Source organism: Drosophila eugracilis, unplaced genomic scaffold (genome assembly GCF_018153835.1).
Source record: "Drosophila eugracilis isolate 14026-0451.02 unplaced genomic scaffold, ASM1815383v1 contig_2164, whole genome shotgun sequence".
NCBI lineage: Eukaryota > Metazoa > Arthropoda > Insecta > Diptera > Drosophilidae > Drosophila > Drosophila eugracilis.
The window spans coordinates 81,607-100,949 of record NW_024573049.1 but is presented as its reverse complement, the minus strand read 5'-3'; the positions used below and the strand labels follow the sequence as shown (position 1 = coordinate 100,949).

The window sequence follows — 19,343 nt, the reverse complement described above, 5'->3', positions numbered from 1 at the left end:
ACAAGTAGCTTACCATATTAAAAGAGCTGGTCTGACCATAAACATAGGGAAGAGTAAATTTTGTGCTAAGAGGGTAAAATATTTGGGTCATATTGTAGGAGACGGTGGAGTACGAATGGATCCGGAAAAAATTTCCGCTATCACCGCTTTTCCTATTCCCAAGACCCTCAAAGCGTTACGAAGTTTCTTGGGTTTATGCGGGTGGTATAGAAAATTCATAAGCAACTTTGCTGCGATCACATCTCCATTAACTGATTTGCTCACTCCGAAGCGCAAGTTTGTGTTTACGGAAACAGCATTAGAGGCCTTTGAAGAGCTCAAGGAAAAATTAAGTCAAGCGCCTGTCCTCAGAAGTGCCGATTTTTCGAAGCCATTCTACATACACTGCGATGCCAGCAAGACCGGGGTTGGAGGAGTACTAGTGCAGCTTTCATCTGAAGGAGATGAGTGTCCGATAGCATTTGTGTCAAAAAAACTCAACAAGGCTCAGCAAAATTACTCTGTGACTGAGCAGGAATGCTTAGCAGCCATTGTATGTTTGAAAAGTTTCAGGGCATATGTAGAAGGGCAGGATTTTACTATTATAACCGACCACGCCTCCTTAAAATGGCTCATGTCGCAGTCTGACCTGAGTTCCCGCTTGGCCAGGTGGGCTCTAAAATTGCAGGCATACAAGTTTAAGATTGAGCACAGACGAGGAAAGCTTAATGTGGTTCCGGATGTATTGTCCCGGGTACATGAAGATGAATTAGCGGCTTTAGATTTTCAAAATGGTTTAATTGTCGACTTGGGATCTGAGCATTTTAAATCTGCAGAATATTTGGATTTGGTGGAACGAGCTGAAGAGATGAGCAGCACTTTTCCCGACGTTAAGGTTTGCGATGGAATGGTGTACAGACGAACAGAGCACTCAGTTGGAGAGCCTGTCCATGACAGCTACAATTGGAAATTGTGGATTCCGAAAGGGCTTGTTGGAGAAGTTTTAGCGAAAGCGCACGATCAGCCCTTGTCGTCTCACGGGGGAATTCACAAGACTATTGAAAGAGTCCGTCGTTACTACTTTTGGCCAGGCTTAGTAGGGGAAGTGAAAAGATATGTTAGCGCCTGTGAAACTTGCAAGGCCTCGAAAGCTCCTAATCTGGCGTTAAGGCCACCTTTAGCAAAGCCTTCAGAATCGCAGAGATTCTTCCAAAAGCTTTATATTGACTTTCTGGGACCATACCCTCGCTCACGAAGCGGCAATATAGGCATTTTCATTGTTTTGGATCACTTTACGAAGTTCGTTTATCTGCATGCTGTGAAGAAGATGTCCACTAACGTGGTGGTGAAGTATCTGGAGTCCGAATCTTTTTCACACCTTTGGTGTCCCCGAGACGATTATTTCAGACAACGGAGCTCAATTTCGTTCAGAAGGGTTCCGAAAGCTTTTGGCGAGCTACGGGATTAACCATGCTTTAACTGCAGTCCATGCCCCACAGGGAAATTCGTCAGAGCGGGTTAACCGGTCGGTAATCGCGGCAATAAGGTCGTATGTCAGAACTGATCAAAAAGATTGGGATAAATTTTTGTCACAAATATGTTGCTCGTTGCGGTCTGCTATTCACTCGAGTTTAGGTACCAGTCCATATTATATGGTATTTGGGCAGCAGATGATCACTTCTGGGTCGGCCTACGCTCTGATTAGAAAACTAAGCTTGTTGGAGGATCGAACCATACATCTTAGCCAAAAGGATTCACTGGATGTAGTGCGCGATAGGGCCTGTGAAATTAGGCAAAAGCAGTATCTGACTAATGAAAAGCAATATAACTTGAGAGCGCGAGAAGTCGTCTACAAGGAAGGTCAGGAGGTGTTTAGGCGGAATTTTAAACAAAGCAATTTCGAGGCCGGCTACAATGCAAAATTCGGACCCAGTTTTCTCAAGGCTAGGGTTCGTAAGAGATTAGGAGAAGCCTACTATGAACTTGAGGACATGCAGGGAAAACTTCTTGGGAAATTTCATGCTAAGGACATAAGGCAGTAGTTTGCAAAATAATGCCACAAGCGGTATCAGACCTGTCGCTCAATCGGTAAGCCCCAGTCTGATTTTAGCAGGGGGGAATTGTAATGGGCGCTTGTGTAGATGCGGATGCAAATGTTGCTGAGACAAATGTTGCCGAAGCATGTGTCTTAGCATTGGCAACATATTGGCGACGCTTAGCAACAAAGCCATAAAGCGCGGGAATTTGCTGAGCGCCTATCCCCGCTCTTGTGGAGATCGGGAGATTTGAGGGTCAAAGTATGAGTGTGCAAACACCCCATGGCATTTATACCAGTGAAAGGGATGATAGGCTTTCTCCCTCTGATGTGGGGAAATGGGTCAAGTGGCGTCCCTATAAAAGCTGCGCACCGCTGGCCCAAGCCTCAAAAAAAGTGATTTCATAGTGGCAGTGCAAAGTGCGGTAAGCGGAAAATTGTCCGCCCGGTTAGAAATTAGTCAAAGTTATAGTTTTCTTTGTTTTGTAGTGACGTTTTCATAATCTCAACGGATCTGGGCCTCAGTAGCAACCAGTCCGCTGAGAGGGCAAAGCCTTCGGGTAAGATAGATCAGCAAGTTGGTAAGACAGCAAATTAATAGAAAAATCAATTTGCAGTTCTTCGAACTCGTCATCAAGGGAATGAAAATTTGCAAGACAACCACCTGCAACGAACAGAGATCTACAGCTGGCAGCGCAGAGTATATTGGGAGGCATTCTCGACGTTTTCTTCAGCAAGGGGTGGCTCAAATTGCCACAGGTTATATTTAACAAACCCCACAAATCGCCCAATTGCCAAAGCCAGTGTCGTTTTAACCTGCCATCTTCCAAATTACAAGTCAAACAATCACGCAAACAGCCGCCGCCCCAAAATACACAAAAGGGCCGGCAGTCACAGACTCCGCGTCGTCTGAAAAGGCGATTGCTTTTAGGTTTAAGTAACAATTAATTAATATTTTTTTTTGTAATGTATTAGCATATTTTTTTTGTCTAATATTGGTAGCGTGAGAGAGTCCAGCTAAAAGCGCTATGGGGCAATCCCAAATGCAAAGAGAATAATGAGCTGTCGACTTCCTCGTTTTGTGTTAAGGCTGTGGTTTTATGCGGCAAGGCAAAGGGCTGTACACCTTTAAATTCTTTTCTCCCGAACAGATTTACTGCGGACTCGAGGAAGCGCTTTCATCGGGGATCGCACCAAAGTAGTAAGTCTTTTTATTCTATTCTATTCTGTAATCTTACTAAATGGTCAAACAAGAACAAAAATAAGGCCCCTTGTTTGCCAAAACAACAGTCAAAAAAGCAACAACACGCAGGTAGAGAAAAAGAACGCGCGAGGGTCTAACGGCATGCCCCTCACCCCGCGCTCATAGGCGATATTTGAGTCGAGCTTCGTCCATGCGACGGTTGCTTCGGTGCATGCGCGCCTGGTAGTGAACCCGAAGTGTTCGGATAGAGGCGCAGTCGGAAGCTCGGCAAGCTAAGCAAGAACAAAAAAGAGATGCACTCTCAAGCGCACCAATAGCTATTCTTGTTTACCTTTTCAAGGCGCAGCTGCGCTGCGAGAGCTTTTTTTTTTTTAATCTATTTGTTAGGTATAAATTAGATTTAAATTGGAGTTAGATGTTCCACTTTTAATTTTAAACTTAATGTCCCTTCGAATTAAAGTATCTTTATGTTTCGTGTATTTTTTTATATGTTAAGGAATAAATATTATAATGTTTAATGAGTAGACTTTAATTATGTTAAACTCAGTGCTGTCTTAGGTTTTAAAACATTTGTAAAAGGGGTCATCAAGAGTAACTTACGTTTAGGAGAAGATGATCACAGGCAGGGTGGGCTATGCAGTCACAACAACATCTGTGACGGCAACACATCTGAGGGAATGTGCAATACTTTTTGTTTGTCTGTCGTTTCTCTGTCCGGTTGTTGTGTGCGTATCTAGGTGGTCTTTGTGTGCCTTGATCGTATCATGTTAGTCGCAAGCACGCTAAGTTTATAGGAGAGATGATGGAACGAAAAGGGCAGGACAGCAGTGGCTAATTTCCACACCCAGCGACGAGCACTAGCCGGCAATATATAGCGTGCGCTGCTGCTAGTCCTAAGTAACATCCGCCCCATGGTCATGGCTTTGCCTTACCAAAAATTTAAAACATCATCCGTCAGTGCGTCTGTTGTGGAGAGGGGGAAGGGCATTGTGATCTCCAAGACTGAGTATCGGCAACGCTGCTTGGGGTTAGGAGTCGGGGCAACAGAGAGCGGGCGGCGACAAAGTTCACTCAAATATAAGGGTCTGGCCGCATGGAAAAGCAGTTAATCTAGGTACTCTGAAGACAGCATCTTTTTATGGTTAGTTAAAGAGTAAAAAGGTATTTTTTTGTATTGTATGTATTTTTTGAAAAGTTTTTAACATTTATTTTTCTTTAGAAAAGAAATCGCCTCCGTTAACTACAGTAAAGCAACTATTCGACATATATATATATATATAATATAAAAAAAAAAATTCGTGCTACAGTAGATATCCCTCACTGCAGACATGGTGCGTAGAAGCCGGTGGGCTGGTGTGTTGGTTCACAAGGTCGCTGATAACGATGGTCCGGTTGGCCGTGGTTCTCCTATGTAGAGATAGGATGTTTAGGTTGGAGGGGGAACTGTCCTTCATATACTGCTGGCCTAGAGACTCAGTCAGTATGAATTAAATAAGAAGAGTTAACGGTCGTTTGCCGGAGTCGCATTTAGAGAGCTGTGCTCTTTATTGTTTGAACATCAAAAACTAACTTAATAGCTAACATATTCAACCAGTATTGAGTTCTTGGGCGCATGAGCTTATGCTCCATGTGCTATGGAGCAGTATTTGACGGTACGGATCTCTCCGTTACAATCTGCCACTACGTTATCTATTAACCTCAAAATCGTATCGTGGGCCACAAGATGGATAGTTTTATTACAAGCTATCTTAGCTACAGGGAATTTGATGATAAAATGTAGAACGTTAGGGGACTGTAAAATTTTTACGGACGTTACGGAAAATATATCTTTAATACGGGTATCGGCGGGCTCCTCGATACAAACATTTTCCAGGTCTGCATAGTCCAAGTATCTTGGACCAACTATATTTATTTCAGCGAGAGCTATGAATTCAAAATCTGATTGACTGTTTTTGTGACTTCATTAATTTGATCCTGAGTTTTTATGTTGATGTTAATTTGCCTATTGTTTTCATTGATGAGTTGCGCTTCTGTGAATTTAATTCTGTCTAAGTCCACTGCGTCAGGTGTCCCTGCGACTATGCTAACGATTGATAAAAACTTATGCCAAGTTTCTAAGAATAAAAAGTTAAGAAATTAAAATGGAACGTAGACCGGTATCTGTTCGGTTTATTTCAGATTGTTTTTGTGGACTACCGTCCTCTCAAATAGGACTGTGGTCCCCGAATCCGCCTTGATGGCTTTTAAGTTGGTACGTGTAGTAGCTTTTCCTAGCTTCCTCCAGGTATTTGGATACAGCTCGGAAATGTTCTTCAGATTTGGTCTGAAGCTTGGTTTCATGGATATCCCCTTTTGTGACCGGAACAACATCAAAGTTTCCGTCCCCAGTCAGCGCAACAATTTTGTTTACTAGGGCGTTCGAGATTTTCTCCCTAATGTAAATTGTTGGGCGCTTAGGTTTCCGTTGCTATTGCTGTTATCAATGTCTGGTCATGTCTGGTCTGTATGGCCGAGCCCGCTTGCTGATTTTTGTTTTGGTTTTGATTTGTTGTCGTAGTTTTTGTTGCCTTTGTTACCGAAATAATAGTTGTTGTTGGTTCAGCTTGCGCTGAAAGAATTGGCTGGAGAGCCGACGACAACGTAGACGCAGTTGCTGTTGTATTTGCACAAACGGTAGTTACGGATTACACCGTAGAAGAGATTGCCCAAGCTGACGTCAGTGCGTCTGTTGTGGAGAGGGAGGAAGGGCATTGTGATCTCCAAGACTGAGTATCGGCAACGCTGCTTGGGGTTAGGAGTCGGGGCAACAGAGAGCGGGCGGCGACAAAGTTCACTCAAATATGAGGGTCTGGCCGCATGGAAAAGCAGTTAATCTAGGTACTCTGAACGACTATGCTAACGATTGATAAAAACTTATGCCAAGTTTCTGAGAATCAAAAGTTAAGAAATTAAAATGGAACGTAGACCGGTATCTGCTCGGTTTATTTCAGATTTTTTTTGTGGACCACTGTCCTCTCAAATAGGACTGTGGTCCCCGAATCCGCCTTGATGGCTTTTTCCTCGCACAAGGGTGTAAGGGTATTTCCTAGTCACCTGTTTGGTTTTACTAGGACTTTATCCCCGACTTCGTCACTGGGTGTTGGCGAGAAGCGTTTTCTAGTGCTCTGATTGCGTTTTGTTTCTGTCTTAATCTGTCCTGAACTTCGTATTGAGGGTCATCCAGGTGTGCATGTATGATGTCAGCCGGTTTCTTGTCTATGATGGAATGGATAGATTTGTTATATCTGGCCGTGGCTAGCTTGTAGTGTGCTATGAAAACGTTCCACTTGTCCGTTGGAGACACTGTGGGCGGCGCATTCGAGATGCTGACGCCAAAATGATTTTTCAGCATGGTTGTGATCGTATGTGAGTTCAATGATGGTAGATGGCCTTGGCTTTGGGGAATTTGATTTGATTTGTTGTAGCAGGGGTGATTTTAGATCTTCTATGGTTCTAGAGAAAAAAGGCTGCCACACAGCAAATATTGAAAATTTGTCGATGCAGGTAACGAAGTATTTTTTGTCCGTGGAGAATATGTCGATGTGCAATATTTGGTGGGCATGGATTGGTGTTTTGTAGCTCCTGTTTTTTCAGAAGCCTGTCCTACTTCACTTTGGCGCATGTTTGGCAATTAGCGACGACTTTTCCCTCATCAGGAGGTAGTACTCGGAGAGTACCTGCTTCACGTTTTCGTGTGCCGACCTGTGAGCTCTGCTATGCTCGGTTGTAAGAATTTATTTTAACTCCTCGTCTGCAAAGATGTCGGTGACCCTTTTCTTGAAGTGCCAAAACTTTGTGGCCGAAAATCTCCGCTTAGTCCTGCATTAATGCCAGTATGTGAAAGTTGCAGTGAAAGGCATTTACACCATTAGGAATGATGGTGTTGGTAAGTTCTTCTTGAACAATATAAAACTGCGTTTCTAAGTGGAGCTCGCCAAAAAATGTTTGGTTTTGTAAGCAGTTCACGGGTTTGTCCGTGGATTCGATAGTGCGTTTGAGCGAAAACTCGCTGTGTATCGTGCCTGCAAACTACTCTCTGGGCTTTTGGTCTTTTACAACATCGAATTGCTGTCTCTAGAGGGCATCCGCAACGATATTGTCTTTGCCGGGCTTGTAAAAAATTCTCGCGCCGGTGTCGCCGATGCGTGCCTTCCACACTTTGATTTTTGCTGATGTTTGTTAAGATGTTTACATATTTTATTCCGTCCATATATTGTCGGAACTTGGCTAGGGCTCATATTATTGCTAGCAGCTCCCTTTCGTTGGCAACATAGTTATCTTCTCTGTCATTCAATGATCTAGAGATTATTGTGTGGACAGCACTGCACCCATGCCATAGGCTAAATCATTTGTCGTTAGATCAAACGCTTTCTTGTAAACCGAATATCTGAGTAATGCGCCCTCAGATGCCAAGAGGCAGACTCGACGTTGCACTTCTGAATATTGCACCTGAATGCTCCTGGATCTGTGTCTACTAATGTTCTCCTTTTAGTGTGTCTGAAAAGGGTCTCGCTCTTGATGAAAAATGTTTGATAAAGAATCTATAACATCCGGCCAGCCCGAAGAATGACCTTACTTCGAACAAATTTCTTAGTTCTGAGAATTTCCTAATCGCCTTGACCTTTTCTGGGTCTGTCGCAGTATCATTTTTGGTGACCATGAAACCTGGGAAACTGACGCTTTCCTAAAGAAACTAGATTTCTGCGCCGATATCCTCATGTCTGCATCGTATAGGGTCTTTAGAACCCAATCTATGTGCTTCACATGGTCATTTTCATTTTCGGAAAAGATGATTACATCATCTACATATACGTAGCGGAACGAGTCTAGTTGCTCCCAGAATGTCGTCAATAGTTATCTGGAAGATGCTTCCCGCATTTCTAGGTCTAAATGGAAGTCTCCGGAACTCATACTTCCCTCCGTTTACTGAGAATAAAATTTTCTTAAGGTCGCGTTCAGCGAGCGTGATTTGATGGTAGCCCGACTTTAGGTCGGGCATCTTAATATAAATAATTTATTTAACTGTGACCAAGTCTTAGGCAGTGTGACGTGGAAAGCTTTCCCGTCATTCGCCGGTGCTCTTGGTGCCCTCATGGTTTTTATTATTTCCATGAGGTAACTATTTTGAGCTTCTACCGTTGCCAAGTATTGATACGAGTTGTGATCTTGTGGCGAAGCCAATCCCACTTCTGTTATCGGCGACTTGGGTGCTCTTTCCATATTTTCGCGAAAGCTCAGCGAGTGTCCGTTTTGACTCATCAAGCTCAACTGACTATTTCGTTAACCCTCTTGTATCGTATGCGCTCTTAAGTTACATACTCACTTAAGTCCTCAGAACGTAGTCCTCCTTGTCTTATTCACGATTCTTAATACCGACAATCGGGCCTCACTCAGCAGCAGATCACTCTGCTTCTACTGCCGTGCTTTTAACTCAATATGATCTATCAAAACAAAAGTGATTAATTCCCTGAAATCAGATTGCCACTGAAACTGTACTGGAGTTTCCCCAGTGTGTGTGCCTGGCATTGTAGTCTCCTGCTGCTATGAAGTGGGCTCCTAGTGAGTTAAAAAACTGCATAAACTCATTTTCAGCTATAGTGAAGCGAGGGGGCAGATTACGGCGGCTAGTGTAAGTTGCTTGCCAGTATTTAGTTGTATTTAGTTTTAAAGCATTTTGTATGATAGTGGTGCTTAAAACGACTTCTGATTAGAATTCCAGTCCCACCATGTGCTTTACCATCTGGATTGACTTTGTTCCGTAAAAAGAATATCCTCGTAGTTGAAAATTGTATTTGTTTATAAGGTGTGTTTCTGAAAGTAGCATTACGTCGATATTATTGTAAAGTAGGAATTGAGCTAACTAGAGTTTATGCTGCGAAACGCCATTAGCGTTCCACGTAGATATCCGTAGGGAAGTCATTTGGATTGTTGTGGAACCAGCATTTGAATCAATAGATTTTGGTTTCGCATCAGATCCCGTAAGCCCTTGTTGTAGGCTTCAAAACTGCTTTTTGGCTGCTCCGGCGATTGATGCTGCTGAGCCGTGTTCGGTTTTTGTATGCTGATTGCGGAAATGTGATAGCGGAATGTGACACTTGCGTATGTCACATTTTTGGCAGAGTACATGGGTCCTAGTGAGGATCTGGCTGCAGTCGAGAAGAAGATCTGAAGACTGTCAACTGTATATCTTGAGTGCAGGCAGTAATTCCTCTCTGGTGAATGCGACTTTTCAGCTCCTTATAAAGTGGGCAACCTCTATACCGCACATTTCGTGTTGATCTTTGCTCGCTGGGCAGTGTGCTGAGTCATGAAGCTCTCCACAAACAAAACACTCCGGGCGCAGCTTGACCTTGTATGGCCATATTCTTGGCAGTTCGCACATTGTACCGGGCGATTGCGTTTGTACGGTTCCTCAACTGTAATTCTATTTCGAGCTCAACCTTAAAGAGTGGCTGCGGCATTCTATCCCTATTAATGACATAGAAGACTGTCTTAGCGCTAAATCCCTTCTCTTGTAGCGCCTTTGTATCTCTGCAGGCGTTATGTCGGACTCTAAATACGTAAATACGTACTCTGATACGTGTAAAAGTTATTTTGTTATGTTCTGTAATTAATTTCAGACTTCATTTGAACTTTTGTTTCCTGAATGTTTCCCTTTACAATAAGCTCAATAATTTTGTCGGCAAAAACTTTTTTCTCGTAGATAAATAGGCTGGGGGTTAGACTTCCCTTTCTCGACTTTAGAAATAATGTTCCTATTTAAAATTGTTTTGGTAAACCGATAGGTATTGACAAAAATAAGTTATACAAGATCAACGTTATCCAACGAAAGCATTCATAATAATATGGATACCACAGTTTTCCGCGGATTGTGGGCATTAGAGTGGGCGTGGCCGGCGTGGTGCCAAGTTGCAGTGGCATCTCTTTAATACGTATTTTAAGCCTAACTTTCTAGCTCTTATAGGTCCCGAGATCTTTTGTTTTTCGGGTTTTGCGGGCGTTAGGGTGGGATGGGTAGATGGGAAAAAACAATTCGCATAAGGGGCATCATAAAAACCTAAGTGCTTAATCCGAACTTTCTATCACTTATAGTTACAGAGATATCAACTTTTCTATAAAATGCAGAAACTTGGTGGGCGTAAGAGTCGGTGTAGCCGGATAGTGGTACCACCATAAGGTGCGCTGGCATCTCAAGATTATAGATACTGAACTTTTAGCTCTAATAGTTCCTGAAATTTCAGTGTTCATACGGAGAGACGGACATGGCTCAATCGTCTTCGCAATTGATACTGATCAAGAATATATATACTTTATAGGGTCGGAAACGCTTCCTTCTACCTTTTCAACAAATCTAGTATAACCTTTTACTCTTTTACCCTTTTACTATAAAAATATCTATTAAGGCCAGAGTAGGAGTCCTGTTACGGACATTTAGAAAGAGAAATCTTGTATTCAAGAGAAATGAACTTGAATACAAGAGAATTAAGCTTAGCTCTAAGAAATTTCTTTCAGATAACATAAGAAATGTAAAAGCCCAAAACGAAGGCTTCATTTAAAATTAAAACTTTAAATCAAATCAGTTCTTAGTTTAACACAACTCAGTGGAGTTCAGTTTGAGACATACGACTTGTTCGTAATATGTCAGTGAATTTCAACTTAAGTTATACTTCATGTAAAATAGTGATAAAATAAAAGTTTTTTTTTATTCTGAATCCTTATACGAAATATATTATTATATATATATATTACATATCCATAATCCTATGTATACACCTACTTAGCAATTAACTCGACTCTATCTTCCCTATAAGTTCGAAGACAATCGCAAACTCCAGAAAAGGCATGGATTATATCAGGACGCTGAAAGTAAATTCAACAAAATGGAGAAAGAGACGTAACTCTAACATTAGGCAGAAAGTAGTTTAGCTTTTATGCCCAGAAATCGAAAGGAAAATCACAGCCCAAGTAGGGAGATTTTATTTTACATTCAAGATCTTTCGATCTTATTGTTAAATGTATAGGTTTACTCAGCCTACATCCCCCTACCGATTACAAAAAAAAAGAGAAGAACATAGTGTTCATAGTGTTCATAGTTGAGTTCCGTGACCATAAGACTATTGTATCGTTTTTGCGTTTAAGCATCCATTAAATGCTTAAACAATCCAGATATGTTCCCGCATCCCTAATACTAAATATTTGCTCTTTTATTTTCAAAAAACTCAAAAAGATTGTGTGAGGATAAATCTACTCGACACGTTTTACCTGTTACATACTTTTAACGAAAGCTCCTTCATCTACCGTTAAACAAATATAGTTTTTAAGAAACAAAAAACCATTGCAATGTTATCAAAGAATTATTATTTACAAAATTGAGGAAGAACACTTAAACACACACACTTAAGTTACCCTTTTGAATCAATGTATAGGGGAAATACACGTACAGGCTTTTACAACAATTTAATTCGCAATTAAGAAAGTTAGCAAAATATTAGAGTGTTAAAACTGGTTAAATATCAAACTGCTAGATGAATTTGAAGTAAAAGAATTGGATGTAAATCAAAATCTATTTTCTATTTTGATAGATTGATTAAGCAGATTTTAGCTACAAATCGGTTTTGACAATAGATGTTTCCAATTTATTTCCACCATCCTGAATAAAAATAAGCAAGTTTTTGTGAAAATCGAAGTTTATCGGATTAGAGATCCAAAACGATCATCAAACATTATCATTTTTATTGTCGGATTAAATATGCAATATCAATTATAAACGAGAAACATTTAATGTAGTCGAGGTTGCAATATCTAGACTACACAATACGATACACTGACAAGAGACTTTAAATCTCAATAAAAAATATTAAATTAATTAATACTAATAGTCAAAAGTAGATTCTTGATGGACACTAAATATTAAATATGACCCACCTAAAAATTTGATTTAAACTTTCACGGAATTTATAGAATATAATAACTCCAATACAGTGCTCACTTGAAGACATGTACTTAATTCAAAAACCGTTTAAAGATAACATCAATAAAGTATTTCTCAACATGAGATATTTAGAAGATAGAAGACATTTATTTTCATTAAGGCAACTTTATGAGGTATACAGATAAATTCATAAAAATTGAGTCAAAATAAAAAACAACAGGAGTGCCGCGACTATTAGATACCCGTTACTGTATCATAAAATTCAAAACAATTAATTTTGTTAGTGGAAATTGACAAAGCGCCATCTTTTGTCAGCAAAACATGTTTACTAACTGATGGTGACGTCACTGTCCATGTGAGGACTTACAACCCACATTTCTTTATAAATAGCAAAATAATATTCCGATTTGCAAAATGTTTGGTTAATCGACAGATATAAACTAGAAATGGTCTAGAAACTAGGTCAAACTAAGACATACATTTTAATTTTATGGATGCCACAGTTTTCCTCGGTTTGTGGGCGTTAGAGTACGAGTGGTGGGATGAAAAGTCAAGTCGAGATGCAGTGGCATCACTAGAATACGTTTGAACTAAGCCGTATTCCTCTATTTCATACAGTTATTTCCGCATTTTTCGTTTTCCGAGTTTTGCAGACGTTAGAGTGGGCGTACCCAACAAACATACTTAATGCAAACTTTCTAACTCTTATAGTTCCTGAAATCTCAACGATTTTAGTTGTTCTATGGAACGGAGATTCCTGTAATAAGGAAAACAACCTTCACGTTTGAGTTCTGTATAAAAACTGATTTTATTTTTCTAAGAAATTCTTATAATATACTTATCTATGGTCTACGCAAAGACCACATCTGTTTTCCTGAGCGGGAGCCTTATCCACGGCCCCCCGCAAGGCGACCCTTTTCCCTGCACTGACGGCTGCGTCGGTGTATTCTTTGTCAGAGCTATCTGCGCCCTGAGCAATGTTGTTTACTCTGCTCTTGTGATGCGTCCAGATAAGGCAGGCTTCGCGTTCTGGTAATGCGGGGTCTGTGATGGTTGGAATTCTCTGGACAGTGATGGGTAAACGTCCATTGGCTCGTGTGTTTCTGCGCTTATTTTAATAAAATTCTATCAAAGTTGCAAAGGTAAATTTTTCGTGATTGCATTCTACCTTTTGCGCCATAGCGAGCGCTGAGGGCATGTCTTTCGTCTGTGAGGTTGCGTTTGAGTCCTGAGATGAAAACGTGTAAGGCGTCATCCTGGAATTTTTGCACTTTTGCTGCCAACGGTTCGTACGTCACGGTGAGCAAGGTAAGCTTTTTCTCGATCTCGTCATAGTATAGCAGGAGAATGAGGCTTACCTGCCTGAGAGTGCCCAGCTCCTGCTCTATGACTTATGCTCCTGCACCCGATTTATGATCGCATCGAAATTCAATACAGTGCCGAACGAGGATAGCACGGCGTAGGCAGAGCCTCTTATATTACTCCCAATAACAATAACCGCTTGATAATGACGTGTGCTATTTTTATATTTTCTAAATACACTTGACGGCGTCTAGCGGCTCATTACAAACTACTACGTAATATACCTAGATCTGAGGGGTTTCTGTGTGGTTGCGGTTTGTATCGTCGCTACTTCGTTGGTTAGTTGCTGTGTAATTTGGCGTAGTTCATTTTCCTTACGTTGTCTGTGGCCGCTTGTTGCAGGGCATGGTTAACGGCAGCCTGCACGACGGGTTTTATTTGATCTGGATTTAATGCCATATTTATGGACGCGGAGGTGCTAGTGCTAACACTTTTCGGTGTAGAAGCTCTGGCCGGCCCTTCGTTGCCCTAGAGTTGCTTTTGAATGGCCTGTTATTCCTATATGGAATGGGTTACTCATGTAACCTCCGTTAAGACAAATAAAAATACAATAAGTTGCCGCCGCAATGTAGGTGTACGTGTATCGGGTTCGCGGAGTGGAGTGGGGAGACGATAAAAACGATAAAAGACCCAAGTATAAGCTATGATATATATAAGAGCGGAATTAAATGCACACACTTAAGCAAAGGAATGAACCGGTGTTTTTTCTTTCATTCAATCAGCTCACCTAAATGTCGTTAAATATCTCCTTTAAATGGTTTGGCTCTCATATTCAGAGTTTTATTTTATACACAAAAATTAAGATGTGTTAGTGTATTCTTATTTTTGTACGAAATGGAATTGCAAAATGTTATAACTAACTTATATATATATATTCTTGACAACAATCAATAGCTGAGTCAATTTAGCTGTGTCCGCTAGTAGTATGTAAACGCTGGTTCTGGCACAGATTTATAGGCTGTTAAGCTGTCACATTAGTGATAAAAGCATGGTTTCCCCCACCCCGAAACCCATTATCAGTCGTCTCCTGTGATTACGATTCTACTTCACCACTCCGCAGGCCCTTTTAGTCAGTATGGATTCTGGCACAGAAATCATAAACCCATAAATTATAGTTTTTAAAATCAGTGCACATGTTCAAAGGAGTAATAAAATGTGACGATTGTGTCATGATTAGTTTTCCGACCCCACCTATCCGTAATTTGGGAATATTGAAATGTATTCCTGACCCTAATTAAGAGGATTGGGAACGTCTTAATAGGTTAAATTTTCTCAAAACACACTGTCAATTTCTGTATATGTAAGCCGTCGTCTCCTGTGATTAGGATTCCCTTTCACCACCCCGCAGGCCCTTTTAGTCAGTATGGATTCTGGCACAGAAATCATAAACCCATAAATTATAGTTTTTAAAATCAGTGCACATGTTCAAAGGAGTAATAAAATGTGACGATTGTGTCATGATTAGTTTTCCGACCCCACCTATCCGTAATTTGGGAATATTGAAATGTATTCCTGACCCTAATTAAGAGGATTGGGAACGTCTTAATAGGTTAAATTTTCTCAAAACACACTGTCAATTTCTGTATATGTAAGCCGTCGTCTCCTGTGATTAGGATTCCCTTTCACCACCCCGCAGGCCCTTTTAGTCAGTATGGATTCTGGCACAGAAATCATAAACCCATAAATTATAGTTTTTAAAATCAGTGCACGTGTTCAAAGAAGTAATAAAATGTAACGATATGGAGAACCGATATACGTTCATGGACGCACCATAATAAAATTGTAAAGTGCATAGTCAAGTATAAGTCAATGTTTCAAGTTGTTTATTCAAATTTCAGATTTTTTAGATTTCAGTAAGTAAGGAGAAAAGAGATACAAGTAACGTTGCTGTAATTGTTTTCTGAGAACATGTTTCTAAGATATTTCTAGTAGCTAGAACATAGGACATAGGCTGATTATAATACATCAGTTTTATGTTTAGCTGAATTGATTTAAATTTTAAATACTTATATGCACGGATACTTGTTATTTATGTGTGCGCCTGAGTCAGGAATTCTATAAGATCCTCCCTCTATTGGATTTCTGAAAGACATGACCCTTTGCTATCTCTTGGGCGAATCCACCTGGAAACTCACCCAACCGTCAAGTGTGTGCTGATATCTGCTTGTGCGCGGAGGTGTGGAAATTTATTTTTGAGCGTTTTAATGAAAAGTTGCAGTCTTTAACTTACAATACTATACTATATACCATACTATTGGAAAGGGCTTGAAAAATTCTTTCCAATGACACCAAACACACCAAACGTAATGTAATGATCTTGGACTCCTATGACCTATACCCGAAATATAGAAATTCGGAAGCATTTTGTCTGAATTCTCTGGATTTGAGCGGAAAAGTCTCCAAGCTACCGGAATTACACAAGCGAACTCTGGAGTTTACCCAATACCGCAAGCAGCTTGAGGTTCCGTTCGTCGTGTACGCCGACTTTGAATGTGTACTGGAGCCAAGAAATATTGAAGTAAGCCAAAAATTACTCAATTTAAACTCTCATATACCTATAGCTTATGCTTATTATAGAATATTAAGTGTGCCTTTGATTCTAAGCTAGATGAAGTTGTAATAAAAACAGGTAGTAACACAGGATCAAATTTTGTAGACTCTCTTGTACAATTTTAAACTAATCATAATGACTCCTGAAGACGAGCTTGAATTTCAGAATTCATTAAATTGTCATATTTGTAAAAAAATATAATTAAATGATAGAGTTAGGGATCATTGCCATTTAACAGGTTTATTTAGGGGTGCAGCTCATTCTAAATGTAACTTGGAGTATAGACTATATAAATTTATTCCAGTGTTTCTCCATCATTTTTTCTAAATATGATTGTCATTTATTTATTGAAGACTTGGCTAAAATTACTGGTAGTATTAATGCAATCCCAGTAAATAAAGAACAATATATTACGGTGTCCAAAACCATAAAAACTTCAAATGGAAACAATTTCGAAATTCGATTTCTTGACACATTCAGATTTATGCCATCAAGTTGAGATACCCTTGCTTCTAACTTAATTGATGATCAGTTAAATACAATAAAAACATTTTTTAAAAATTAAATAGAATTCAGGCTAATGCGTAAAAAGGGTATCTTTCCTTATGAATATTTAGATTCAGCTAGTCGACTTGAGGAAACTTCCCTACCATCAAGAGCAGCATTCTATAGTAACTTGACAGAAAAGAAATGCTCTCAAGATGATTATGAACACGCACATAATGTCTGGTCACAATTTTTATACCCGTTACTCGTAGAGTAAAAGGGTGTACTAGATTCGTTGAAAAGCATGTAACAGATAGGAGGAAGCTTTTGCGACCCTATAAAGTATATATATTCTTGATCAGGATCAATAGCGAAGTCGATTGAGCCATGTCCGTCTGTCCGTCCGTCCGTCCGTATGAACGCTGAGATCTCAGGAACTATAGCAGATACAAAGTTGAAATTAAGCAAGAAGATTCTTGAGGTCCCGGGACAGCGCAAGCTTATTACAGCATCCTGCCACGCCCACTCTAACGCCCACAAATCGCGAAAAACTAAAATCGCTAAAATCTCAGGAACTATTGCAGTTAGAAAGTTGAAATTCAGATAGTATAATCTTTAGATTCCAGCGCATCTTATAGTAGTACTACTATCCGGCCACACCCACCCATACGCCCACAAGGCTCAAAAGACGGTTTTCGGATTTTCTAGAAAAGCTGATATCTCTGTAACTATAAGAGATAGAAAGTTCGGATTAAGCATGTAGGTTTTTATGATCCTCCCAATGCGAATTGTTTTTTTCGATCAAGCCACGCCCACTCTAACGCCCACAAAACCCGAAAAACCAAAAATGCAAAAATCTCAAAAATTATAAGAGCTACAAAATTTGGCTTAGGAACACGTATTTAAGGGATGCCTCTGCAACTTGCCACGAAGTTGCATCCGGCCACGCCCACTCAAACGCCTACAAATCGGGGAAAACTGTGGCGTCTATAATATTATTATGAATGCCTTCGTTTGACCTTTTGTAACTTATTTCTGTTAATATCTATCGATTTACCAATGATTTTTCAAATCGGAACATTAGTTCGCTATTTATAAAGAAATTAAGTTATAAGGCCTCACATGGGCAGTGACGTCACAATAAGCATACTCAACATACTTCCTCTGACAATAGGTGGCGCATTGTGAATTTCCACTAGCAAAATAATATTTTAAAATTTTGTAAAACAGTAACGGGTATCCTATAGTCGCGGCACTCGACTATAGCCTTTCCTCTTATTTTTTCACTTTATTTAATTGTGAGTCGAAGCAGGGAATTTAGCAACAGTTTTCCGGGTTTTTGTTAATTATTTTCTACTTTGTTTATATTTTTATACCCCTTACTCGTAGAGTAAAAGGGTATACTAGATTCGTTGAAAAGTATGTAACAGATAGAAGGAAGCTTTTGCGACCCTATTAAGTATATATATTTTTGATCAGGATCAATAGCGAAGTCGATTGAGCCATATCCGTCTGTCCGTCCGTCCGTCCGTCCGTATGAACGCTGAGATTTCAGGAACTGTAGCAGATACAAAGTTGAGATTAAGCATAAAGATTCTTGAGGTCCCGGGACAGCGCAAATTTATTACAGCATCCTGCCACGCCCACTCTAACGCCCACAAATCGCAAAAAACTAAAATTGCTGAAATCTCAGGAACTATTGCAGTTAGAAAGTTGAAATTCAGAAAGTATAATCTTTAGATGACAGCGCATCTTATAGTAGTACTACTATCCGGCCTCACCCACCCATACGCCCACAAGGCTCAAAAGACGGTTTTCGGATTTTCTAGAAAAGCTGATATCTCGGTAACTATTCGTAATAGAAAGTTCGGATTAAGCATGTAGGTTTCTATGATGCTCCCAATGCGAATTGATCAAGCCACGCCCACAATGCCCACTCTAACGAAAAACCAAAAATGCAAAAATCTCGAAAACTATAAGATCTACACAATTTTACTTAGGAACACGAATTAATGAGATGCCTCGGCAACTTGCCACGAAATTGCACCCAGCCACGCCCACTCAAACGCCCACAAACCGCGGAAAACTGTGGCGTCTATAATATTATTATGAATGCCTTCGTTTGACCTCGTGTAACTTATTTCTGTTAATATCTATCGATTTACCAAAGGTTTTTCAAATCGGAACATTATTTCGCTATTTATGAAGAAATTAAGGTTATAAGGCCTCACATGGGAAGTGACGTCACTATAAGCATACTCAACATACTTCCTCTGACAATAGGTGGCGCCTTGTGAATTTCCACTAGCAAAATAATATTTTACAATATTGTAAAACAGTAACGGGTATCTTATAGTCGCGGCACTCGACTATAGCGTTTCCTCTTGTTTTTGTTCAAGTCTAAAGGATTATCTAGAGTTGTATTTAAAAACTGATGTTTTCTATTGACTGATATATTCGAAAATTTTAGAAAAATATGTTTACAAATTTATTCATTACACCCTCAGTTGCTCAGTTTTTACTACTCCATGTCTATCTTGGGCAGCCATGTTAAAGACCACAAATATTCAACTAGAGTTATTAGTAGATAATAGCATTCGAGGGGGCTTAGTACAATGTTGTCATAGATATACAAAGGCAAGTAACCATTACTTAACAGATTTTAATCCAACAAAGGAATCATCCTTTATAATGTATTTCTTCCGTTTTGTCCGTCAAATAGTTTTGCATCTAAAGAGGATAAAGTTAAAAAATT

At 39.9% G+C, this 19,343-nt stretch overlaps 1 protein-coding gene across 1 annotated transcript; it reads left to right on the top strand.

Annotated features, from left to right (window-relative positions):
• Nucleotides 1-1,631: 1,631 nt before the first annotated feature.
• LOC121530062 lies at nucleotides 1,632-2,021 on the top strand. The gene has a single exon (XM_041818436.1). It carries the CDS (start codon nucleotides 1,632-1,634, stop codon nucleotides 2,019-2,021), a length of 390 nt encoding a protein of 129 aa, XP_041674370.1.
• The last annotated feature ends 17,322 nt before the right edge of the window (nucleotides 2,022-19,343 follow it).